This window comes from Macaca thibetana, chromosome 2, assembly GCF_024542745.1.
Source record: "Macaca thibetana thibetana isolate TM-01 chromosome 2, ASM2454274v1, whole genome shotgun sequence".
Classification (NCBI taxonomy): Eukaryota; Metazoa; Chordata; class Mammalia; order Primates; family Cercopithecidae; genus Macaca; species Macaca thibetana.
This window is the reverse complement of record NC_065579.1, coordinates 73386052-73413174: the sequence shown is the minus strand read 5'-3', so window position 1 is coordinate 73413174 and position 27123 is coordinate 73386052. Positions and strand designations below refer to the sequence as shown.

The 27123-nt window shown below is 41.8% G+C and overlaps 2 protein-coding genes across 38 annotated transcripts in view; one reads left to right on the top strand and one right to left on the bottom strand.

The window, feature by feature from the left end:
* The window catches only part of LRRC31 (leucine rich repeat containing 31), a 30479-nt gene extending 3511 nt beyond the window's left edge, over positions 1-26968 (top strand). Inside the window, exons 2-9 of the mRNA XM_050780042.1 lie at positions 5043-5186; positions 5980-6147; positions 10058-10225; positions 10402-10569; positions 11911-12078; positions 14772-14939; positions 18479-18646; positions 26471-26968. Coding sequence (XP_050635999.1) covers positions 5043-5186; positions 5980-6147; positions 10058-10225; positions 10402-10569; positions 11911-12078; positions 14772-14939; positions 18479-18646; positions 26471-26802 — 1484 coding nt within the window. The 3' untranslated portion in view covers positions 26803-26968. The remainder of the gene's footprint in view (positions 1-5042; positions 5187-5979; positions 6148-10057; positions 10226-10401; positions 10570-11910; positions 12079-14771; positions 14940-18478; positions 18647-26470) is intronic.
* Positions 1-27123, bottom strand: part of SEC62 (SEC62 homolog, preprotein translocation factor) — a 332886-nt gene that overhangs the window by 133594 nt on the left and 172169 nt on the right. The window contains exon 1 of one of the 37 annotated variants that reach the window (XM_050780024.1): positions 18915-18918. The exons of 32 other annotated variants lie outside the window; for them this stretch is intronic. The gene's annotated coding sequence lies outside the window, so the exon portion shown is untranslated. 4 more of the 37 variants (XM_050779981.1, XM_050780001.1, XM_050779979.1 and 1 more) reach the window with 4 other exon arrangements.

Below are 27123 nucleotides of genomic sequence, written 5' to 3'. Positions count from 1 at the left end.
CCTCAGCCTCCCAAGTAGCTGGAACTACAGGCGTGCGTCAACATGCCCAGCTAATATTTTTGTATTTTTAGTAGAGATGGGATTTCACCTTGTGGGCCAGGCTGATCTCAAACTCCTGACCTCAGGTGGTCTGCCTGCCTCGGCCTCCCAAAGTACTGGGATTACAAGCCTGGCCAGAAGCCACTGTGCCTAGCCAATTTTATATCATTTATACCTACCATCCCTTCCATCAGATTGTTTGCCATCAAATGCCAAAAATAATACAGTATAAGCAGCAAGTAGATTAAATGTATTTTAAGTATGTTTTTATATATAGGAAATTAAAGTCTGTCTTTAAAAGAAGACCATCTCTATCAGAAAATTGTTCATTTTTGTTCTAGAGTGTGATTTAGAGCATCAGGAATGAGGTTAATGAATAAATGTAATCGTGATTAAATTAACAGTGCAAAACCAAGCCGGGGTCATCCCTGCTATGCAACACTGACCACCCAAGCTGCTTGGTTCTTCATTTCTGTTTCTCCCAAAATTCAATGGCTCCTGGAGTCATGTTAATTCTGTCCCCAAATAGCTCTCCCACCTGGTTCTTCCTGCCCATTGCTGCTGCCTAGCTCTCATTGTCTCTTGCCTGGACCACAGCAATAGCTTGCTAACTGGTTTTTCTGCTTCTAGTCTTGCTCTCTTACCAATTTGTCCTCCACACTGCCACAGTGCTCTTTCTAAACCACAGATATGGTGGTGTCTCTCGCCTGCTTAAAATCCTTCACTGAGTTTCTCTCATCTATATTCCCAAGCATGGCCTTCAAGGTATTGGTGATCAGTTGGATATTGGATATCTCTTCATGACCTTTGCCTTCTCCCACCTCCCACCACAGCGCCGCCCTCATCCTCTGCGTGTGGCACTCTGATTTACTTCTAATTCCCTGGACTGGCCACATTCTTCTCCTCCCCAGCAAGTGGTTCTTTGTGGCTAGAAAGATGTTCCCTCGCGTCACCATCCTCCCCTGCACCCCTCCCTGACATATCCCTCTCTCATGTCCACCCACCTGGATGACTCCCACTCTTCCTTTAAGGTGCAATCCAGGTACCAGTTTCTCTTGGAAACTTCCCAAGACCCACCTCCTCGACCCGGAATCCCCAGACTTGGGGTACTTAGTGTCAGTGAAGTGTGCACCCACACACCCCTGCGTGCCCCTGCTTCTCATCTATATGGTAACGGTGGCTTTCTTGCCGTCTCTCTCATGCAACAGGCAGCTCTTTGAAAACAGGAACTTGTTATCTTGGTTCCTGGTACAGTACCACCCATGTTAGCAATGTGTAATAACGTCTTATGAATGTCGAGTGTTTTGGTTGACAAACCTTGACAGATTTCAGTCGGAAAGGAACTTAGTGAGAGCACTAAGGACCAAGAGCTTCGTCTGGAGCTAACACAGCTAGGAAAAGGCCTCAATCTCCACAAAGCCGCTCCTGTGTGGTTACTAATGCGCCCCCGATGGGTGCCTCCCACCCCACTCCAGCCTGGCTGCAGCAGCCCTGACTCACCTGTTCTACACAGTGATCTGTGACATAAGGTATCCTGTGAAGAGAAGGTTTCATACTTTTTTTCTTTTTCTTTTTCTTTTTTGAGACACAGCCTTACTCTGTCACCCAGGCTGGAGTACAGTGGCGCAGTCTCAGCTCACTGCAACCTCCACCTCCCGGGTTCAAGAGATTCTTGTGCCTTAGCCTCCCTACTAGCTGGGACTCCAGGCTCCTGCCACTATGCTTGGCTGATTTGGTTTCATAGGTTTTTTTGTTTTTTTTTTGAGATGGAGTCTTGCTCTGTTGCCCAGGCTGGAGTACAGTGGGATGATCTCGGCTTACTGCAACCTCTGCCTCCGGGTTCAAGCGATTCTCCTGCCTCAGCCTCCCAAGTAGCTGGGATTATAGGTGCACGCCAGTATGCCTGGCAATTTTTTGTGTTTTTAATAGAGATGGTGTTTTGCCACGTTGGCCAGGCTGGTTTCGAACTCCTGACCTCAGGTGATCCACCCGTCTCAGCTTTCCAAAGTGCTGGGATTACGGGCATGAGCCACAGTGCCCGGCCGGTTTCACAGATTTTTTAAAAATTGAAATCATGATCTGTGAGGAGATGTCCAGGGATCTCATAAGTTAGTACTCACTTTTATATTTAAGTGTTTTGATAAAGATTTATGATGATGATTTATTTTGGTAATTGAGCAACTGTAAAACCAATATTCATTCATTCAATTGTTTGCTCTTTCAACAAATATTTACCAAGTACCTCTCAGGTAAAAGGCCCTGCAGATTACCATGTCCCTGGGAGGTTCTAGTAAGTTTAAATCACGATGCTCTTGAGAAAGGAACCAGGCATTTCATAGATGAGTAAACCAAGGCTCAGAAAGATTAAGTGACTTGTTCCTCGAACAGACCCGTGATTTGGACCAGGTCTTCCGACTGCTTACTTGTCAGTCACATCAAACATGACAGAGCACCCAGTGGGATGTGAACTGAGAAGAGATTTCTGTATCTGTCAGTTTCTAGGTTATTGCTGGTGACCTTTGAGAAACAATTGATTTGGATAGAGGAGTGTAGCAACCAGAAGGTAGAGGGTTAGCTTGCAAATGTGGGGAAGGAGTTGGGCCGGCAAGTGCAAACCACTCTTTCCAAACATTTGACAGTAAAGGAAATGCTTGACAGAGCAGTGTCTTGAGGAGAAAAGAAAAGAGTGGGTTTGGTGGGGCTGGAACTTGGGCATGATTTTAGGTTGAGATAAAAAGCTTAAAAACAAAAGAGAAACAGCAATAAGATGCAACACAGAAAAAATTTTTTAAATACAAAAATAAAACACACACACACACCATAGGCTTTGGAACAAACTACTCCGGGTTCAAATTCAGGCTCTGCTTCTTCCTAGTTAATCATTTCTCTAAGTTTCCAAATCTATGAAATGGATTGTGACTCCTTTAGACAAAATGTACTGTACTTTCTGGCACCTATGAGGCTGTCCCTCCCTGTCTCCTATCCACAACTCTGCTCTGCCCCACCCAAAATTAGGGTTGCCAGAGAAAATACATGCAATAGTTGAGACATATTATAAAATGATTCCTTGTTGATTTGGAATTTAAATTTAACTGGGCATGCCGTTGTTGTTTTTCCTAAATCTGGCAACTCTACCCAAAATTAAATACCTTGTATCCAATGTGCCATAAAAATAAAAATGGAAGGTGAGAGTGAAAGGTTACATGGTGGATGCTGCTGCCTCCTACTGGTGAAATGTGGTAACACCAATCATCCCAACAAGGATGTGTATCCTGCATGTGGTTTTCTTAGACCAAACAGGAAGCCACAAGACTGCTGTGGATTAGAGATGTAGTTTTTATTATCCTGCTAATCCTTTGGTCTAAATTTATTACCACCGCAATCATACTATCTTTTACTTTTCACTGGTACCAATGTATTTCTTCTTAGCTATGTGGTCTTACACCTTTTTGTCAGGGTTAATATTACTGCACATTCCAGAACTTATTATTTCCTATTGGATTTCAGTATACATAATCTATATGTTTACAATTGTATATTTCACTTATAAAACCACTTTAAAATCACTGTCAGTACACGTCTATTCACTTTTCCTTACAAAAGTATGATGTATTTTATGTATGTCTTGAATGCTGGCACCTGGCAGGCCATGGTGACTCACATGTGTAATCCCAGCACTTTGGGAGGCCGGGTGGGTGGATCACCTGAGGTCAGGAGTTCAAGACCAGCCTGGCCAAAATGGCGAACCCTCGTCTCTACTAAAAATACAAAAATTAGCCGGGCATGGTGGCAGGTGCTTGTAGGTCAGCTACTCTGGAGGCTGAGGCAGGAGAATTGCTTGAACCTGGGAGGTGGAGGTTGCAGTGAGCTGAGACCGTGCCACTGCACTCTAACCTGGGCGACAGAGTGAGACTCCATCCCACCCCCCCACAAAAAAAAGAAAAGCTGGCACCTGCAAGTAGGCGAAGAACGAGTACATAACAGGTGCTCAATAAAATGATAGCTTTTATTATTATAGTGCTATCTTTTTTCTTTTTTCTTTTTTCTTTTTTTTTTTTGAGACACAGTCTCACTGTGTCACCAGACTGGAGTACAGTGGCATAATCTCAGCTTACTGCAATCTCTGCCTGCTGGGTTCAAGAGATTCCCATGCCTCAGCCTCCTGAGTAGCTGGGACTACAGGCATGCACCACCACGCCTGGCTAATTTTTTGCATTTTAGTAGAGACAGCGTTTCACCATGTTGGCCAGGATGGTGTCAATCTCCTGACCTCGTGATCCACCCGCCTCAGCCTCCCAAAGTGCTAGGATTACAGGCATGAGGCACCGCGCCCAGCCACTATCATGTTATTATAGTGTTATTACAGAGGAAGCTGGTGAGGGTGCCACAGTAGTCCCTGGTAACAAGAAGGACAAATGAGGCTTTCCAAATGCACTTTCTGGCAGGAGTTGAGAAAAAGCAAAAGCTCTCCCAGGCCTAGTTTCTCTGGACATATGTTTGCCAATTGAATGGTCTAGGAATGACCGGCAAGAATTCCACTCACCCCATGTAGCCATTTGAAGCTCCTTGATGGTGATTTCAATGCTTTCCCTTCTTCACCTGCTTGGTTTGAGGAGGCAAGTATCTCTGCTTCCTCCCTAGTAGTTGCATTCACCAAAGATATGTGTGCCCTTCAAGTAAGCAAGCATCTCAAAAGCTGGGCTGATGGGTTTACTTCTCACCCAGGAATGCAGCTCTGTCTTCATGCTGAGAAGCCCAGGTCAGGTCATGATAGAAAAGCCACTGAGTTCCTCCAGCTCCTGAAGCAGTGTCTGAGCGCCTGGCGGCAGGAACAGTGGTTAGTTGAGCTTTGTCCCTAGTAAATGGCTCTGCCTCTGAGTTGAGGTTTTTATAAAAGAGCAATTCAGAGTTATGCAGTCTTTTCATTTATCTGATTGTGCTCACTATGCATCTTTAATACATCCATCATTAACAGCAAATTCTTTTTTATGCTTATCACACAGCTAAGCCTCTCAGTTCAGAAATGGAATTGAGATCCAGTATGGAGAAATACGAGCAGTTCCTGCAGAAGCTGGGCAAAAAGGCTGTCAACAAGTGTCTAGATTTGAATAACTGTGGATTAACAACAGCAGACATGAAAGAAATGGGTCTGTATGCGGTGGACTTTGCATAGAGGAAGATAGGGCCTTTCCATTGAGATGAGCAGATAAAACATACTCAGCTACCCACCTAGTAGCCCCAAGTCTGCTCAGTGGTCCCAGACAATTGCAGAAATAGCACCGCTATTTTTATTTATTTATTTATTTTTAAAGATAAAGGCCAGGCGTGGTGGCTCACTCCTGTAATCCCAGCACTTTGGGAGGCCGAGGTGGGTGAATCACAGGGTTAGGAGTTCAAGACCAGCCTGGCCAAGATGATGAAACCCCGTCTCTACTAAAAATACAAAAATTAGCCAGGCGTGGTGGCAGATGCCTATAATCCCAGCTACTCGGGAGGCTGAGGCAGAGAACTGCTTGAACCCGGGAGGCAGAGGTTGCAGTGAGGCAGGATCGCGCCACTGCACTCCAGCCTGACAGCAGATTGAGACTCCTCACACACACACAAAAAAAGCAAAGCAAGTTAATTGATCCTTCCTTAGGTTTTGAAGACTTCAGCTGAGTTTAGGAAAAGAGGCTGTATGAAATCTTACAGACACACCCCTGCATTTTCAGACTGCAGTTATTTGGCAGAAATAAAAAACATCCTAAGAAATAGAAAATGTAAACATCACAATTTCTCCAATTGTAGAGCTGAGGGCTCTTTGCCAAAAGTCAGCACGCCCACCCCTGTCTATTCTCTTACCGTGTAAAACTATGTCCTGTGTGTGTAGGCATTGCATTTTATTTACTACAAATCCCAAGGCACATACACATATCTGTATTTTCTTCTGTTTACTTCTAGTTGCCTTGCTGCCTTTTCTCCCAGACTTGGAAGAACTGGATATCTCCTGGAATGATTTTGTAGGTGGAACCCTCCATTCTATCACTCAGCAAATGCATCTGGTCAGCAAGTTAAAAATCTTGAGGCTGGGTAGCTGCAGACTCACCACTGACGACGTTCAAGCACTGGGTATGATGAATGCATTTCTTAAAAAATTGATTTGGCCGGGCGTCATGGCTCACGCCTGTAATCCTAACACTTTGGGAGGCTGAGGTCGACGGATTGCCTGAGCTCAGGAGTTCGAGACCAGCCTGGGCAACATGGTGAAACCCCGTCTCTACTAAAATACAAAAAATTAGCCAGGTGTGGTGGTGGGTGCCTGTAATCCCAGCTACTCGGGAAGCTGAGGCAGGAGGATCGCTTGAACCCGGGAGGCAGAAGTTGCAGTGAGCCGAGATCATGCCACTGCACACCAGCCTAGATGACAGAGCAAGACTCCATCTCCAAAAAAAAAAAAAAAAAAAAAAGAAGAAGAAGATGGGTTCACTCAATGCACCTTTGCAAGCTGAATCCTCAAGGGCAAACTATCTCTGTTGCCTGCTCCATTGGGGATCATGGTCAAGGGCACTATGCTATATTGGGCACTTGTATAACTGCTAAAAAGTCATGTAAACCATGTCTAGGTCTGTGCTAAGCTCTGTGGATAGAGAAAAGAACAAGGCTGACCAGGTCCCTGCTTTCATGTAGTTTATTTATTTATTTATTTTTATTTTTATTTTTTTGAGATGGAGGCTCACTCTGTTGCCCAGGCTGGAGTGCAGTGGTGCAATCTCGGCTCACTGCAACCTCTGCCTCCCGGGTTCAAGCAGTTCTCCTGCCTCAGCCTTCCAAGTAGCTGGGATTACAGGTGTGCACCACCATATCCGGTTAATTTTTGTATTTTTAGTAGAGATGGGGTTTCACCGTGTAGGCCAGGCTGATCTCGAACGCCTGACCTCAGGGAATCCACCCGCCTCAGCCTCCCGAAGTGCTGAGATGATAGGCGTGAGCCATCGTGTCCGGCCTTATGTAGTTTAAATGGAGGTTACTGTAAAACATGCTCAAACTGGGTCTCCGTTACTTCATGTGTAAAATAGAGGAGTTAGAGTAGGCAAGAATTAAGTTCTTTTACAATTCCAAAAGAATACTTCTCTCTTCTATTTTCCCACCCACATTTTGAAAAATTAAACAAAACAAGATTTTTAAGTTAATAGTTTAACTAGAACTAGAACCTCCATTAAGTTAGTTTATATACGGAGCATAGAATTAAATCTGTACAATGTCATTCTACTTATCCAACTGCTGTACCAAAATGCTTGCTGGTTTATTACATGTCTTTGATACTTTTTAATCTTCTTTTGTTGTAAAGTTTCTTGTTTTCATGACTTATTTTAATCCTTTACATCTATTTAAAGATTTCTGTAAAAACAACACATTTTATGCCAAATATCTCCGCTTGTCAGTCCCTCCCTGGAAATGGGGGCAGCTGACATCCCCTGGCCCATGCCTCCTGTAGCTGAGAAGAAACATTACACATCTCAGGTTGGCCAGATCCTACTTCAAATCCTAGTGCTGACCCCGCCCCCCTGGCCTTTTTGTTTTGAGACGGCTTTTCATTCTTGTCACCCAGGCTGGAGTGTAGTGGTGCAATCTTAGCTCACTGAAACCTCTGCCTCCCTGGTTCAAGTGATTCTCCTACCTCAGCCTCCCAAGAGCTGGGATTACAAGAGTGCACCACCATGCCCGGCTAATTTTTTGTATTTTTTTGTATTTTAGGCGTGCACCACTATGACTGGCTAATTTTTGTAATTATTTTGTATTTTTTGTATTTTTAGTAGATTCTACTTCAAATCTTAGTGTCTATCCCCCGGCCCCCCCCCTTTTTTTTTTGAGATGGCGTTTCATTCTTGTCGCCCAGGCTGGAGTGCAGTGGTACAATCTTGGCTCACTGAAACCTCCGCCTCCCCGGTTCAAGTGATTCTCCTACCTCAGCCTCCAAAGTAGCTGGGATTACAGGCGTGCACCACCATGCCCAGCTAATTTTTTTGTATTTTTAGTAGAGACAGGGTTTCACCATTCTGGCCAGGCTGGTTTTGAACTCCTGATTTCAAGTGATCTGCCCGCCTTGGCCTCCCAAAGTGCTAGGATTACAGGCATGAACCACCACATCCGGCCCCTACTGCCACTTTTAACTAGCTTTGTGAACATGGACAAATAATTTAACTTTTCTGAGCCTCAGTTTTCTTATATCTGAAATAGGGATAACTTCCCTCTCAAAAAATTGTTGCAAGGATTAAACAATTTCTTTAAAGTACCTACTGCATGCCTGGTGCATAATAGGTGCTCAATAACTGGTAGTCCTTCTTTCTCCATTCTGTCATCTAAGACCACCTTTCTTTGGGTTACATGATCAGTTTAGCCCCACATTAAGCAGCTGGTTATTGTGTAGCAGACTCACAATTTTAACATACAATTACTCACATGTGAAAAGACAACTTTCTTATTTTCTATGATTAACCTGATCTTTTTCCTGATCCTCCATCCTTAGAAAACAAGAAAATGAAATTTCTGCCTGGGACCTGTTCCAAACTTACCTGGTTGAGGAGGGAATCTGTACTGTTGTTGTTCTGATGTTTGTGCCCTTTTCCCTCTCCCAGAGTTATTTCTTCTCTGGAAGGACTTCTGCATCCTCTCCCATCAGGAGGGGCTTACCTATCTATCATCCATACTCTGTCTTCTTCACTCAGTCTTAATGTAGATGGGGTATAGGGAAAATAAATGGTTTCTTGATAAGAGAACATAAATCAGAAGGCATTTCAAAATTGTTACACCCATTATAATAGTTTAGTACCAGGTGGCAAATGCATGGCACTCCAGGACCATGACCACTGCAGACATAACTAATCAATCATGAGCTCTTTCTCCCTGATCCTGGGGAACACCTCAGAACTATAGAAAGCCACCCCCAATTGACTGGCAAGTGCACACAAAATGATACCTGTTCATTGCTGGCTTAAAATGCTATAACTGCTGGAGAATATGCATTTTAGCATGGGGTTCCTGGACTTCTAAAACCTTAATCCATGGAATGAACAAACAATGGTAGAAGTTCAAACCCAGGGGTGGGTAGTAAAGAGGCTTCTAGATACAGGGGACTTGCCAGAATGCTTAATTATTTGCACATTGAGAAAGTACATTTTCCATGTATGTGTCTACCCCCAAGGTGGTGAAAATCATTCCTAAGGGCTGATCTGTCTGGTCACTTCTCTTATTCTCTCCCAGCCTCCACTCTGCAGCCCTGGGAGCTTTCCTGTGTGTGATGGTTTCAGAAATGTTAGTTTTCATCCCTGTTTCACTACACCCTTCTTTACCCCTTAAGGCAGCATGGCTGTTATAAGATGCTAGTGCCTGATACTCTATTATTAGTTTCTCTCTGTAGTGGTCAGTTCAGGTTGCATGTGATATTCCTCTCATATATATGTGTGTGTGTGTGTGTATATATAGGTATATGTGTGTGTGTATATATATATATGTATATGTATGTGTATATATGGGTGTGTATATATATATAGGCATGTGATATTCTTGACTTTGGAGAGAGCTTTACTATATATACAGGCATGTGATATTCTTGATGTTGGAGAGAGCTTTACCTCTGTGGTGGCCAGTTATCTGCTTTGCCTCCCTTCTATTCCTGGTCAAACTTCTCAGAAATGCTGATGCCAGAGAGGGGGGCTAAGGGAAAGCAGATTAACCACCACAAAAGCAGCTTCCTAAAACCACCCTACCAATAGGTGGATTTTTCTACAACAATTGTTTAGCTCATACGCATGACTTCAGAATTTTGGAGGGACTAGAATGACTGTACGTGTAAATCTAGAGAAGCGTGCCCTGCTATGAAGGAACTGGGTTCTTTCCTTCTCTCTGTTCCTCTTTGCCAAACAGGACAGTACCTGGCCCAGTTTCCACACTCCATTAATCATAGTTGTGCTGATTCTGAAATGAATTCCCTGCTTTACTGACTAGTGACTAACAGAATTTTTGGGCCATTTGCTAACAGGAGAAGCACTTGAGATGATTCCTGAACTTGAAGAGCTAAATTTGTCTTGGAACAGTAAAGTGGGAGGAAATTTGCCTCTGATCCTTCAGAAGTTCCAAAAAGGGAGCAAGATACAAATGCTTAAGCTTGTGGATTGCACCCTCACGTCGGAAGATGGGACATTTCTGGGTAAGTGGAATTTGAAGAGAAAAAAAATCGAAGATGCTCATTGGATAGCTTGGGAATCGACGTTTGCTGTGTTTTGTCTTATCCTGAATTTAAAGAAGGGTATGTAGGAGGGGAGTGGAGTTTAACGTCACTATATCCCCAGGTGACATACCTTCTTACTTGGATTTCTTTTCTAGGTCAACTGCTACCTATGCTGCAAAGTCTTGAAGTACTTGATCTTTCCATTAACAGAGACATTGGTGGCAGTCTGAACAGTATTGCTCAGGGATTAAAAAGCACGTCAAATCTGAAAGTACTGAAGTTACATTCATGTGGATTATCACAAAAGAGTGTCAAAATATTGGGTGAGTTAACAATGGCTGGATTTAAGATTACAAGTATAAATATATATGATATACATATAAATATATATATTGAAAAGTTACTAGGAAATATAGCAAAATATAAATAGTGGTTGCGCTGGGGAATAAGATTATGAGTAATTGAAATCTCCTTTAGGCTGGGCGCAGTGGCTCACACCTGTAATCCCAGCACTTTGGGAGGCCCAAGCAGGCGGATCACTTGAGATCAGGAGTTTGAAACCAGCCTGGCCAACATGATGAAACCCCATCTGTACTAAAAATACAAAAATTAGTTGGGCGTGGTGACACGTGTGCCTGTAATCCCAGCTACTTGGGAGACTGACGCAGCAGAAATCGCTTTAACTCAGGAAGCGAGGTTGCAGTGAGCTGATAGGGATGACAGAAGAGACTCTATGTCACAAAAAATCTTTTTAATATTTTATTTATTTTCTAAATATTTGACAGAGAACATACACTTTCATGATTATAAAAATGAGCCTTTAATATCACTGACTCTGAAAAGGCCAGTATATTTTAGGTTGAGATAAACACTGGGAAAAATAAAGTTTCGTTGCTGCTAGAACTACTAGGTTTTCTGTTCTGAAAGTGTCAGCATTATTTTATGCTCCATAGTAGGAAGGAATTGGTATTGATAAAAAGAATGGCTTCGATGGCGTCTGGAGTTAAAACTTATTCCCCTGTACATAGTATCCATATTTACGGAGAATAGGAAATGACATTGAACTTACAGAACCTGTAATATTCACTGGCAGCTTGAATAAGTCTAAAAATCTATGTAAACTCCAATGTTCAAGTGTAATAGGAGAGGATGCTCAAGTGTAGTTGCAGGATTCATGTCAAAACCCTCGGCAATCTATGCAGATCTTAGGGAGCGTGTGTGTGAAATCATGGTCGGGTCCACAGAGGGCCAGATGGTAGGAAGTTTACACTTATTCCTTCTTTTGTCTTTTGTGAACACAGTGTGCTCCCTCAGCCTCCCTTACTGCACCATGGCCCCACCCCTGTTCCACACCTTCTTACCACCTTGCAATATGTCCGAATGGTAGTAGAGATGGGGTTTCACCATCGTGGTCAGGCTGGACTTGAACTCCTGACCCCGTGATCCACCCCATTTGGCCTCCCAAAGTCCTGGGATTACAGATGGGAGTCACCACGCCTGGTCCAGTTTTTCTTTTTTTAAGAGATGGATCTCACTATTCTGCCCATGCTGGACTCGAACTCCGGGGTTCAAGCAATCCTCCCACCTTGGTCTCCCAAGCAGTTGGGACTATAGGTACACCACTGTGTCCAGCTATCAGAATGGGATTCTGACTTTCTTTGTAGATGCCGCTTTTAGGTATTTGGCTGAGCTGAGGAAATTAGATCTTTCCTGCAATAAGGATCTAGGTGGAGGTTTTGAAGACTCGTCGGCTCAGTTGGTCATGCTAAAGCATCTGCAAGTCCTAGATCTTCACCAGTGTTCACTAACAGCAGATGACGTGATGTCACTGAGTGAGTACATATTACAGAGCAAAGGAAAGACTTTTTGGAATCTTGGCCTATCTTTGGAAACTTGGAAATTTTAATATGTACACTTATAAATTTACTTTTTATGAAGTTATTGGAAAGATTAATTCCTAAAAATTCTGTGAATGTCTCAACACAGTACTTGGCATGTATTAAACACCCAGTAAACGTTAGTGAATCTCAGTTCCACCTATACATGCCTGTAAATGATAGATTTGGCGCTTAGGGAAAATTTTGAATTTATGTTGCTGTTTAGAAATAAATCTCTTAGTGTCACAAAGCTGATTACAAACAGGTTACATACCTGTAACCAAATGCCAACACAAAAGGTATTGAGGATTTCTGAATAACAAGTGAAGTCAAGCCACTCAGATACAAATGAAGTTACAGAAAGAGTCAGTGGGGTGGCGCGTGATGGCTATACGTTACCGCTTTAGGCAACTACACTTATTTTCCTACTGCAAACATAGTTCTGTAATTACAACATGTAATATATAAATGCAATTTCCCATAACAAACAGAGCAAGCATAGCCTTGAGATTAAGGGTTTTATCCCGTCTGTGGCCACAGTAAGCCTTCAGTGTACATCCAGAATCTGACCATGGCTCACCATCTAGACCTCCACTACCCTGGTCCAAGCAACGATTATCTTTTGCTTAGATTATTGCAAGAGCCCAAATGGTCTGCCTGTCCTCTATCGCTCTGACTTCATTCACTCCCCCTCCTCCTCACTGACTCCACCCGTGCCACGGCCCTTGCTGATTCTCAGACATGCCAGGCATGCTCTGGCCTTGGGCCCTTTGCCCATGCTCTCTCCTTCCAGGTCATGGGCAAGTCCAGGCTAGAGGTGTCTCATTTAGCATCTCCCCACTGCTCAAGCACAGGCACCTGCACATGATTGGCACCAAGTAAATGCATGTTGAATATGTGAATGAATGAAGAATGAGTGCACAATGAGAATACAAGTAAGTTTTTGGTTGTTTATAGTACAATTTGGGGAGGAAGACCGTAAGATAGGTTTCTAGGTCTCACACATCTATCTTTTTAAACCTGCTAAATTATCTCTCAGACTCTTCTCTCAATATTTGGGAAAATGAGAAGAGTTCAAGGCGTTCATGAAGATTTAAAAATGACAAAATAATCCCTTTTTGAGCTTTGCATGGAGCGTTATGAGTTCTTACCATTCCCTTTACTTATCATAGCCTGAGCGTCATACCTAGGAAGACCTTCATGAGTTATCAGCCCGCCAGATTCCCTTGGTACAACTAAATAACATGAATACCACATCTCATTTTGTTACTCAGTGCTGGAGGACCTCAATTGTTCCCACTGGTATAATGGAAGACTAGGCTTTCCTTACCTAGGTTCACAGCCACTGACATGGGTGAATGGCCCTGGAAAACTAATAATAATTTGATAAGTGTAATGAATTGCATTGTTCTCCTTCTGCTTAATTTTGAAAAGATGGAAATGAAAATACATCCTGCTTTATACTTTATGCCGTTAAATAATTGAACATTCTTTTATCTGATCATTGTAAATCGCTCCAAAGAATTGGAATTATAGATCCTTTAAGCAGTAACTACTGATGAATCCTCTAATGGTGTGGGACACTGTGCCAGGGGCTGCAGAAAATCCCAGCTATCAGGGAACTTCGGTATGGCAGGGGCAGGAGTAAACCAACACATATTCAAACTGCATGGCGAAATATAAAGTGCTGAGGGGGTTGGAAGAAGGAGAAATAGTTACACCTGTTGACTTTACAAGTGTCTGCCTGCCTTCCCTGCCTTTCCCCTTTCTTTCCCCGACCTCTCTCCCTCCTCCCACAAACATTTATACCTCTGATGTTTCAGGTACTGATCCTCATTCTGGGAGTGAGATAGTTTCTATAACACAGAGCTTGCCTTCAGTGAGGGAAGACAGAAAACAAATATATTAACAAGAAAATATCACATAATGCTGGGTGCTGTGAAAATAAAATATGGTGATGCGATAGTGACCAAGGGGTTACTTTGGTGTGGGTGACCCTGGAAGGCTTCGAGGAGGTGAGCCAGCCTTGTAGAGATCCAGCATACTGCATTTTCTGCCTTGGTAAGAGTTGGGGCAAAGGCCGGAAAAGCAGGCAAAAGATAGTGAACGGGGGTAATTCCTAGCCGGGCCCCTCAGGACCCAGTGTGGTTACCAACAAGTGTCTGTTCTGATTGCTGTTTTCATTGCCTTACTGGTACTTACATTCTGAGAAAAGAATTATAATTTCAAACATTAATTGAGCAGTTAGTATGTGCCAGGCATTATACCAAGTACTTTATCTTTACCAAGTCACTTTACCTTCCCAATGACCACCGAAATAGAGAAGACTAAGAGCTCTAGAGTTGAGAATGCTAAGGTTCAGAGAGGTTAATTAACTTGTCCGAAATCACACAGTTCTTTAGTAGCAGATCCAAGATCTAGTTCTCTGTCTCCACAGCCTTTGCTCTTCTAGCCTGGAAAGGAGCTTGGAAGCAAGAAAGCCCAAGCAGCATGCTGGGAAGATGGCTGGTTTGCGGTGTGTAAGGGAGGGAGGGTCGGGTTGGGGAGAGCTGTATTGACTGACAGATTAAACAGAGTGTGGGAACCAAACACCCGGAAGACTCTGTGAGATGGTGCCTAAAACATGTCACTGCTGATATTTTTAACAGCCCAGGTCATTCCTTTACTCTCAAATCTTCAAGAACTGGATTTATCAGCCAACAAAAAGATGGGCAATTCTTCTGAAAACTTACTCAGCAGGCTCCGATTTTTACCAGCATTGAAGTCGTTAGTTATCAACAACTGTGCTTTGGAGAGTGAGACTTTTACAGCTCTCGGTAAGAGATTTCCCAGATCCCTGCAGGAGCCATGCAATAATGTGAGAGGGAGACCTCTTTTTCTCTGCATTTCATTCCAAGGTTCAGCCAAATTTGTGAAGTACTAATTTGTCTTCTTTTCAGGACATATGCCTTCTTAAAAGTGACCTTCTGAAAGTCCAAAAAAAAATGATTCTAGTATGTGCAGGGTTTTTTGTTGTTGTTGTTTGTGTTTTGAGACAGAGTGTCACCCAGGCTGGAGTGCAGTGGCGTGATCTTGGCTCACTGCAGCCTCCGCTTCCCAGGTTTAAGCGATTCTCCTGCCTCAGCCTCACGAGTAGCTGGGATCACAGACAGGTGCACGTCACCACACCCGACTAATTTTTGTATTTTTAGTAGAGACAGGGTTTCACCATGTTGTCCAGCCTGGTCTCAAACTCCTGACTTCAAGTGATCCACCCTCCTGGGCCTTCCAAAGTGCTGGGGTTATAGGTGTGAGCCACCGTGCCTGGCCATGGTATGTGCAGATTTAGCATTTAAAATTTAATGTGTGTACAACCAACCTGGGACCACCACATCCATGGTAACTTGTAATTTTGCGGAGGTGTCAGTATGAGTTGGGATTGCTGTGGATCTGATAGGAAAGTAAGCCATTTACTAGAGTGTGAGCCTAGCTAACTGCCAAGCAATCACTCCCCACAGGATTTATATGCTCCCTTAGGAATCTGTGTATGCCTTAAGGTCACGGATGTGCCCCAGCCTACATCAGGAACCTACTGAATCTGAAAGTTGGTGACAAAGTTTCCATTTGATGACAAGTGCAGTGTCAGCAAGTAAAGGGAGGTGGTGTTGGGGACCGCGGCACTGTGTGCACAAACTACTGGCTCCCTGGGTGATCGATTTGGAGAAGTGCTACGAAGTGTCTTTGTTTCACAATACCTCCCCTTACTTGCTGACATTGCACTTGTCACCAAATGGGCAGAACTTAACAACTGACATTTATAGAGCATATCCTATGTGCCAGGCCCCTTTCCAAGAACTTTACATGCATTCACCAATTTAACTCTTACAACTGTATAAGGCATGTGCCGTTGTTCCATTTTATATTTTGCAGACAAGGAAACGGAGGCACAGAGATGTTAAGTACATGAGGTAACCCTAGGTCATAAGAGCCAGAGCCAGGATTTGATTTAAGGCAGTCTAATTCCAGATGTTTTGGAGACAGAAAATGTACCATACTCTTCCCCACAGAATAACTGTAATCAGTTTGAGGAAGCTCACAGGCACCCCTTCAAGCATATCTGTAGACTCTCTGATGGGTCCATGGGCCCTAGAACAGCAGGGCTGAAAGCTACCTATCCTGGGACTTTTCCCCATCCAGAGATGTGGACGATGAGATGAATGATGCTGAGGGAGCGCTGGGAGGAGGGCATGGTGAGGACCAAGTCTATGGGAGCTGAGCAAAATACTCGGGCTGAGCAAAATACTCGGGCCGAGCAAAATACTCGGGCTGAGCAAAATACTCAGGCTGAACAAAATACTCAGGCTGAAAAGGAGGGCAAGAATGCCCTAAATATAGTGTTCTTCAAATTTGGGGGTAAATAACATGCATTTATTTTTATTAATGTATAATAATAGCTACTCATTTTTATGAATTTAATGCATTTATTTCATTAATAATACTCCTTGTCTGATTGACAGTACAATTCATTTTTAAGGAAGTGCCAACTGATAAAGAAAAAACACTGGTGAGAGGGTTAGAGAGAAAGACTCTGTTTTTAGCATTATCCAGGGAGCACACAAATCCAACAACTCCAGCCACGTGTATGGGGGCAAAAAAGAGTTAACATAGCAGGCCTGATGCTGCTATCCCTGGAAAGGCCTACTGTCAACCAGAAAGACCAACCCTTAGCTGATATCCCAGAACTTGGAATCTGGGGGTGTTCGTACCATTTCCTAACTGATAAGGGTGGTTTACTATGCCTAACCTGTTTGCACAAACAACATGGTTTATGCTGAACATGAGCTTTTCTTTTGTGAGCATGGAATTTTGGTATATGCTGGGTGGAGGGTACCTAGATGACTGACCTCCAGTAAAGAACTGTGAACTTGGGCCAGGTGCAGTGGCTCACACCTGTAATCCCAGTACTTTGGGAGGGTCTTGCTTTGCTGCCCAGGCTGGAGTGCAGTGGCACTATCGTGGCTCACTGTAGCCTTGATCTCCTGGGCTTAAGCGATCATGCCATCTCAGCTTCCCCAGTAGCTGAGTCTACAGGAACGTGACACCACACCTGGCTAATTTTTGTATTTTTGGTAGAGATGGAGTTTTACCACGTTGCCCAGTCTGGAAAAATATGTTTTTTTAAAGGAACTGTAGCCATTAGAAGGCACAGCTGTTTCTAATTCTAGCTGCGCAATCAATGAATCATGATCAACTAGGTATCACACTAAATTATATCATCTGACATAAATCTACTATTCAATTTGAATTAAGCAAATGAAGCAAATATATATTTCCCTACATTACTTTTAGAAGAAAAAGTTCCATTTCTCCTTAATGTAGATCTCTGTACCATGAATAAGGGATTTTCTTACTAGATATTATAAAAGAATGTATATTTTCCCCTCGAACACATTATTCTCTAGAAGGAAGGCAGAATAGTTTAAAGTACAATTAACTTGGGAATAAGATATTCTGGTTAATTTTAACTTTGGGGGCAATTGAGAATTAAGCAGAAAATCTTTTACTTTTCTTGAAAGCTCTTTCCAAAATACATTAGTTGCCTTCCTTGCCTGCATTTATTGCAGTGAAGTAAACACAAATAGGTTTTGGTATTTCAGACTCTTAGGGAGACTTGACCCTCTCTCAATCTCAGCAGTGACTGTGCAGTGGAATATGTACCAACCAACCAGGACACATTCTGAAATCTTGACTAGCCGTCCAAGTACTTTGCCTCTTTCTCCTTCCTACATGTGAAATGAAGGAAAGAAACCCCAGTTGGACAGTGAATTCCAATTTATCAAGTTTTGCTTTGCTAAAGTTTCCAATATTTCCCCAAATAAAAACAGACAACAGGCTGGGTGTGGTGGCTCACGCCTGTAATCCCAGCACTTCGGGAGTCCAAGGCTAGTGGATCCCGAGTCAGGAGATCCAGACCATCCTGGCCAACATGGCGAAACCCTGTCTCTGTTAAAATACAAAAATAATTAGCTGAGTATGGTGGTGCACACATGTAGTCCCAGCTGCTTGAGAGGCTGAGGCAGGGGAATCACTTGAACCCAGGAGGCGGAGGTTGCAGTGAGCCAAGATTGTGCCACTGCACTCCAGCCTGGTGACAGAGCAAGACTCAGTCTCAAAACAAAACAAACAACAACAACAACAAAAAAAACCAGACAACATAAATTGAGGCCATAAATTTAAGGCAGAAGAAAATGGCCTCTACAACTTTCTCAACCCCAGTTATATTAATGTGTTGTCCTAGACCAGTTTCCTCAAATCCAAAGCTTATGATCTGTAAGAAAACCTAAATTACTGCTGTTCTTATCGTTACCACTTTTAGCTGAAACCTCTGTTCACCTCTCTGCTCTGGAAGTATTCAACCTTTCTTGGAACAAGTGTGTTGGTGGCAACTTGAAGCTACTTCTGGAAACACTAAAGCTTTCCATGTCTCTTCGAGTGCTGAGGCTGAGCAGCTGTTCCCTGGTGACAGAGGATGTGGTTCTCCTGGGTGTGTATCTACTTGTTCCCAAGCGGTCTTGGCACACAGAGCAGAGGGTGCCGCTCCTGGAAAGCACCGGGTGGGGAGGTGGGGGAGGCACTAGACTTGGGGTGAAGCCCTCTGTGCAGATTACTTTCTCCCTAATATCTCCCGAGAGTTCTAATTAAAATGAACAAAGGCAATTCTAAAACCACATGACAGTGGGGGGTGTTTCCTAAAAGGATATGGATTTAGATAGGTGGGGCGGTTCCTGAAAGGCAAACAGCTGTTCCACACCCCCCTGGTCCGTGAGTTTTCCCACTTCAGACATCTACATCTCATCCATCCCCATGGTTCCAGCACTAATACTTAACTTTTCCTTTAACTTAACTAATACTTCCTTTCCTTAGTATTAAAGTTAAAATACTTAACTTTAAATTGACTCTTTAATTTAAATGCTTTTATTTAAACAAGAAGCTGATTATCACTGTAACTGAAGTGCGGGTATCACTTCTCATAGATATTAGACTGCTGATGGCTTTGATTAGAGACTCCTCTCTATTAGAAAAAGATGAAAGAGGTTAAAGGCATACTGTAGTAACAATCTGACCCTTTTTCCACGTCAGTCTAGAAAGATGGAAAGATAATTGAATAAGGAATAACTTTTGCACTGTGGGATTGAGGCTACCCAAATATTCCCTAAAATCATTCTATGTGGCCAGGCGTGGTGGCTCATGCCTGTAATCCCAAGACTTTGGGAGGCCAAGGCTGGCGGATCACTTGAGGTCGGGAGTTCAAGACCAGCCTGACCAACATGGAGAAACCCCATCTCTACTAAAAATACAAAATTAGCAGGGCATGGTGGTGCATGCCTGTAATCCCAGCTACTCGGGAGGCTGAGGCAGGAGAATCGCTTGAACCTGGGAGGCAGAGGTTGCGGTGAGCCAAGATTGCATCATTGCACTCCAGTCTGGGCAACAGGAGTGAAACTCCTTCTCAAAAAACAACGACAACAACAACTCATTCTGTTTCCACTTTCCCATTATAAAACAATGAACCAGAGAGTACTCCCTCTGTCTCCCATCTAGCCTTGTCCTCACACTCTAATCACTATTCAGCCATCAACTGCCAGAATTCCAAAGCAATGAGCATGCCTCCAAATGAAGGGTCAGAACAGTCACTCCAAGTAGTTGTATGTGTGTTTGCAGTGTATACACTAGTCAGTTTTGCTATGACATGGCACATGGGCCTAAAAATCATGTGTTATGCAAGAATTATTCAGTAATAACCACAGGACCTATGGTTGGAAGCACCACACTCAAACACTTCATCAGTGGCATATTTTAAAAAACAGAAGCTATGAAAAATAGCAATACAGTTTTACATATTAAACAGTTAAGAAATGAGCAAATATTAGACTTTCCCCTGAGAAAGACCTGAAGTTTGTCTGTGGAAGTGGCCTGTCCACACTTCAGTTGGTGGAAAGAGGGTGTGTGGATAGATGAGGGTTGTTGTCTTCATGAGGTGTGTGCATGTCTACATTTTCTTTCTTTCTTTCTTCCTTTCTTTCTTTCTTTCTTTCTTTCTTTCTTTCTTTCTTTCTTTTCTTTCTTTTTCTTTCTTTCTTTCTTTCTTTCTTTCTTTCTCTCTTTTCTCTTTCTTTTTCTTTTTCTTTCTTTCTTTCTTTCTTTCTTTTTCTTTCTTTCTTTCTTTCTTTCTTTCTTTCTTTCTTTCTTATACAGAGTTTCACTCTGTCACCCAGGCTAGAGTGCAGTGGCATGATCTTGGCTCACTGCAACCTCCACCTGCCAGATTCAAGAGATTCTCCTGCCTCAGGCTCCCGAGTAGCTGGGATTACAGGCGCCTACCACCACGCCTGGCTAATTTTTGTGTTTTTGGTAGAGACGGTGTTTCACCATGTTAGCCAGGCTGGTCTCGAACTCCTGACCTCAGGTGATCCACCTGCCTCGACCTCCCAAAGTGCTGGGATTACAGGCATGAGCCACCGTGCCCAGGCTGTTTATTTCTATATGCAGCTCAATTCAGTTGGGGACAGTCTTATATGTTCACCTAGTGTTTCCTGTGGACAAATCGTGCATAATGCAAACAAGAAATTTGCATTATGCTCAAATTGTTTCCTGACATTTCAGTCTCATTGAAATAAACTTGTGTTTTCAAAACAAGTGTTATAGCAAAAATGATTGTAATTAGAAGATGGGACAAAACATTGTGATTTTAATTTGCATTTCCCTAATGACCAGTGATGTCAAACACCTTTTTATGTGTGTATTTTCATTTCTTAGCTCCTTTGGTGAAATGTCTGTTCTAAATCTCTTGCCTAATTTTAAAAATTGGATTGTTTGTTTTCTTGTTGATGAGTTTGGAGAGTTTTTTAGATTTTTCTGAATACAAGTAAGTCCTTTATCAGAAATATAATTTGCTATTATTTTCTCTGGGTCTGTCCCACTGGCTTTTTCATTCTCTTAATAGTGTTTGTTTTGCAGAGCAAAGCTTTCAGCTTTAATAAAGATCTATCAATTTGTTAATTTGATGAACTTTTTGTATTGCGTCTTAGAGTGTTTTGCAAATCTAAGTTCTCAAAAATTTTTTCCATATTTTTTCTTGAAGCTTTGTATTTGCCTTTTGTATTTTGACCTATTATCTATTTTGAGTTCATTTTTATACAAGGTATGAGGTATGGGTAGAGATTAATGTGTCTGCATGTCACTGTCCAATTATTGGAGTGTCATTAGTTGAAAAGACTATCCATTCTTCATTGATTTGCCTTTATATTTTTGTCAAAAATCAATTGACCATATTTGTGATGGCCTACTTCTGATCTCTCAATTCTGTTCCATTGATCTCTGTGTCTCTTATTTTACCAATATCACGCTGTTTTGATTGTTGAAACTTCATAGTAAGTCTTGAAGTAGTATAAGTATTCTTTGTTCTTTTTCAAAATTGTTTTGGTTATTCTAGTTACTTGGCATTTCCATATAGAGCTAGCATCAGATTGTCAATATCTATTTTAAAAATCCATCGGGAAATTTGATTGGGATTATATTGAATTTATAGATCAATTCAGGGAGAAATGACATCTTAACAATATTGAGTATTCCAATCCATGAACACAGTCTATCTCTGTATTTAAGTACTCTTTGATTTCTTTCACTGGTGTTTTATAGTTTTTATATTTTGTTAAATTTGTATCTGAGTATTTAATTTTTGTGCTCTTATAAAAGATACTGTTTAATTTTAGATTCCCAATGTTATTGCTAGTATATGGATACACAATTGATTTTTGTATGACATTTTACTGCAACCTTGCTAAACTCATTTGTTAGCTGTAGGATATTTTTAGTAGATTCTGTAGTATTTTCTATATAGACAATCATATCATATATGATTACAGACAGCTTTTTTTTTTTTTTTTTTTTTTGAGATGGAGTCTCATTCTGTCGCCAGGCTGAAGTACAGTGGCGCCATCTCGGCTCACCACAACTTCTGACTCTTGAGTTCAAGCGATTCTCCTGCCTCAGCTTCCTGAGTAACTGGAACTACAGACACTCGCCACCACCCCCAGCTAGTTTTTCTATTTTTAGTAGAGACGGGGGTTCACCATGTTGGCCAGGATAGTCTCGATCTCCTGACCTCGTGATCTGCCCGCCTCGGCCTCCCAAAGTGCTGGGATTACAGACATGAAACCACTGCACCCGGCCTAGAGACAGTTTTATGTCTTTATCTCCACTGCGTATCTTTTATTTCTTTTTCTTGGTTATTTAGCTGGCTAGGATTTCCAATAGATGTTGAACGAGATGAGAGCAGACATTCTTGCCTTGCTTCCAGTCTTAGTCCCCTAAGCTGAGGGGGAAAGCATTCCATTTTTCACTATTAAGTATGACGTTAGCTATAGGTTTTTTTGTAGCTACCCTTTATCAGGCTAAGGAATCCTAATTTGCTAAGAGTTCTTATAATGAATTTTGTCAGATTATTTTTCTGCATCTATTGAGATGAGCATTTAAAAAACTTTATAGTTCATTAATATCATGAATAATAATATTAATAATAACTAATAATAATAATTAATAATATTAAGTGATTTTTAAATGTTAAATCATCCTGGTCATGATCATTATGTATTATCTTGTTTATATAGCATTGGGTGTTATCTGCTAATATTCTTTTGAGGATATTTGTGCCTGTGTTCACAAGGGATAACCGCCTACTGGTTTTCTTAAAATGTCTTTGGCTTTGTTATGAGGGTATAGGTAGCCTCATACAATGAGTTGGAAAGTGTTCCTTCCTCTTTTATTTTCCAGAAAGATTGGGTAAAATTGGTATTATTTCTTCCTCAACTGTTTCACAGAATTCACCACTGAAGCCATCTAAACTTGGAATTTTCTTTGTGGGATATTTTAAATTACCAATTCAATTTTAAAAATAGAGATAGAAAAAAAATAGAGCTAGGACTATTCCAGTTGTCTATTTCTTCTTTAAGTTTTGATAGTGTCTTTTAAGGAGTTGGCCCATTTCATCTAGGTTGTTGAATTTATGGAATTAAAGTTGTTTCCTTATTATCCTTTTACTGCCCATAGTGATACCTCCTGTCTCATTCCTGATATTGGTCAGTTGTGTTTCTATCTCTTTGTTCTTGGCTAGTGTGACCAAAGGTACTTGTTTTCTGTTGCTGTGTAACATGTTAATTTGTGGATTAAAACAATATCCATGTATTTGTTCACAGTTCTTTTTAAAAGCTTATATAAATGTAAGGGGCACCAGTGCAGTTTTCTTCCATGGGTATATTGTAGTGGTGAAGTATGAGGTGCTGATGTAACCATCACCCGAATGAATAATGCGGGAAGTAATTTCCCATCCCTCACCCGGCTCACAGTTCTGTAGGTAAGAAGTCTAGCACAGCATGTGTTGGTTCTCTGTGTAGGGTATTACAACACTGAAATCAAGGTGTCAGCCAGGCTGAGTTCTCATCTGAAGGCTCTAGGAATAAATCCACTTTCAAGCTCATTTTTGTTGTCAGAGTCTAGGACCTTGCAGCTGTAGGACTGAGGGTCCTCTTTTCTTGCTAACTCTCAGCTGGAGCCTGCTCTCAGCTACTAGAGGCCAGCCACATTCCTTGATACATGGCCCCTCATTTGCAAGCCTGGAGTGGATTGTCCATGCCTCTTACACTTTAAATCTCTCTGACTTCTGTGTCTTCCTTCCTCTTCTGCCACCAGTAGGAGGAAATTCTCTCTGCTTTCAAAGGGCTCCTCTGATTGGGTTAACTCCATATGGATAATCTCCCTTTCTTAAAGTCGGGTGTGCCATATAGCCTAAGCTAATCCTGGGAGCAAAATCTATCACATTCAGTCCTGGGGACACAATGGAAACCTTAAGGTGGCTATTTAGAGTTCTGACTATCACAAGGGTTTATTGATGTTGTGAGTCTTCTAAAAAATAAGCTTTTGATTTTCATTTATTTATTTTTCTGAATTAGACACCATTAAATATATTTAAGTTATTTTATTTAATGTTTATGATTAAAATTTGCTTCTTCAATTAGGTTTTTTTTTTTTTTGAGACGGAGTCTCGCTCTGTCACCCAGGCTGGAGTGCAGTGGCGCAGTCTTGGCTCACTGCAAGCTCCACCTCCCGGGTTCAAGCCATTCTCCTGCCTTAGCCTCCCAAGTAGCTGGGACTACAGGTGCCCACCACTATGCCTGGCTAATTTTTTTGTGTGTGTGTATTTTTAGTAGAGACAGGGTTTCACTGTGTTAGCCAGGATGGTCTTGATCTCCTGACCTCGTGATCCGCCCGTTTTGGCCTCCCAAAGTGCTGGGATTATAGGCATGAGCCACCACACCAGGCCTCAATTAGGTCTTTTTTATTTTTGTCTGCATCAAATTTTATTTGCCATGTCTTCAGCTATCGTATATTTTTTTTTAATCTTTACTGACAGTTTTTTCTCAGGTCAAATTTATACTTTTACATTTCATCAGGGTATATTTTCCTTCTTTGAATTTTTAGTCAATAACAAGTATTACAGGTCAGGCGTGGTGGCTCACACCCGTAATCCCAGCATTTTGGGAGGATGAGGTGGGTGGATCCCCTGAGGTCAGGAGTTTGAGACCAGCTTGGCCAACATGGCGAAACCCTGTCTCTAATAAAAGTAAAAACATTAGCCGGGCATAGTGGCAGGTGCCTGTAATCCCAGCTACTTGGAAGGCTGAGGCAGGAGGATCGCTTGAACCTGGAGGTGGAGGTTGCAGTGAGCTGAGATTGTGCCATTGCATTCCAGCCTGGACAAAGAGCAGACTCTATCTCAAAAAACGAAAACAACAACAGCAACAAAAAACAAGTATTACTATATGTGGTTTTAGCAATTGCCACTTTTATATTTTTTCTAATAGAAACATTAAACATTTGTTAATCACTAGCTTATGCACATTTTAAAAATAATTAATGGCATTTATTTTTTCACATAGTAAACTATAAAGAGTATATCTATGGCCTATGTTTCCACTACCTAGATTTTTAAAAATGTAATAAATCTAAAATAATAAAATGGGATGAAAGAGAAAAAGCATGCACATTGTCTTTAACACTTAGTTAGGTCTTGAGAATATTGTGAGTAATGTTGCGAGACAGGAAGAGAGACACACATTGACATGGACACCTAGAGACAGAGTGCAGCTGCTGTGTGCACGGGTGGCTGAGCTCTCAAATTCACTGTGGAATGAAACTGTCGGCAAGTGAAAGTGATGGAGTTGGAACATCCTCCTTGATCAGAAAGCCATGTGTGTGAGGAAAGACTGAAAGACCAGGGCATGTTCAGTCCTAGAGGGATAAAGTTTGAGGGAGACCTGGCTGTTATCTAACACTGCAGGGCTGACATGAGGAAGAAGGAGCTGAATGTTTCAGCTGACTGATGGGGGCATGGGGTGAAAGACACCAGAAGATAGATTGGGGCCCTGTGTGAGGGCTTCCTCCTGCTAGGAGTTGCTCCATAATGCTGAGGCAAGCTTGAAAGAACGGTTCAGGCAGAATTGTGGTGATCATCAGTAGAGAGGCTGTGAAAAGGATTTCTCTCTGATTATTTATTAGGAGGTTGGATAAGGAGACTTCCAAGATCCCTTTCATCTCCAAGATTCTACACAACTCACCTGATCTCTGCAATCCATTCCTGGGTTTGGTTGAAAAGGGAAGCATATTCCATTTGCCTTGGTTATCTCTCCTGCCTCCTCTTACAGAAGTCTTTATTTCATCATTAACTTATTTATTTTCTGATCAAATAGCTCAGATTGTACATTAGTCATCATTTTTAAGTGCCATTGTAGGTAGCACCCATATAGGGAAAACTGTCATGTGTATTGGGGTCTCTAAGGTGAATTGGAAATTATCCAGGTATGTTCTGCACTTGGAAAGTGCTCATTTAAATAACTGCTGGATGAATAATGACTGAATGAATGAACAATGAACAATTAAACAGTATAAGCAACAAGACTATTATTTACAAATGGTCCTTAGTTAAAGTCAATGAGCCATCACTTTTTACATTTAATTAGAGAAAGACTGTAGGAAGAGCTGGGACTCCAGTGGAGCAGAGAGCAGGAACTTGACAAAAAAATTATTGGATTGAGATTTGGAAAAAGAAAATTAAAAAGCTGTAGATGGGATGTATAGAGAGGAAATCTGTTTTTCAGATTTCAGATGTCCTGAATAAAGCTGCTAATAACAAATCATTACTAATTACTAATCTTGTCATTACTAGTCCTGGAGATAGTGTTATGGGAAATGGGAATAGCCATAGCAGACAGTATTCTTGTATGTTAGCATTTAGAGTGATTTTGTTTTCCAGCATCGGTCATACAGACGGGTCATCTGGCCAAACTGCGAAAGCTGGACCTGAGCTACAATGATAGCATCTGTGATGCAGGGTGGACCATGTTCTGCCAAAACGTGCGGTTCCTCAAAGAGTTAATCGAGCTGGATATTAGCCTTCGACCATCAAATTTTCGAGATTGTGGACAATGGTTTAGACACTTGTTATGTGCTGTGATCAAACTTCCTCAGATCACAGAGATAGGAATGAAAAGATGGATACTCCCAGCTTCACAGGAGGAAGAACTAGAATGCTTTGACCAAGATAAAAAAAGGAGCATTCACTTTGACCATGGTGGGTTTCAGTAAGCTGACTTCCCACATCATAATAAGCTACAAACCATTCTCCAAAGGAAAAGAACATGAACGAATTCCAGTGTCATGAACTGAATATCAACTTCTGGGCCATTTAATGGGACTATTACAAGAGCTTTGTAAATATATGTATATAATATCTAATATAAGCATGCCATTATTCTCTGTCTCATGAAACAAAGACGGCATTTTTCAATGGATTTGTTTTGGATATATAATTAGTTCATTTACTGTTTAGAAGCCTTGCCAAAAGCGTTTAGATTCTGGTACTGCAACTGCTTTTCTCTTGCCCAGAAATGTTGTGCCTCTTCTTTT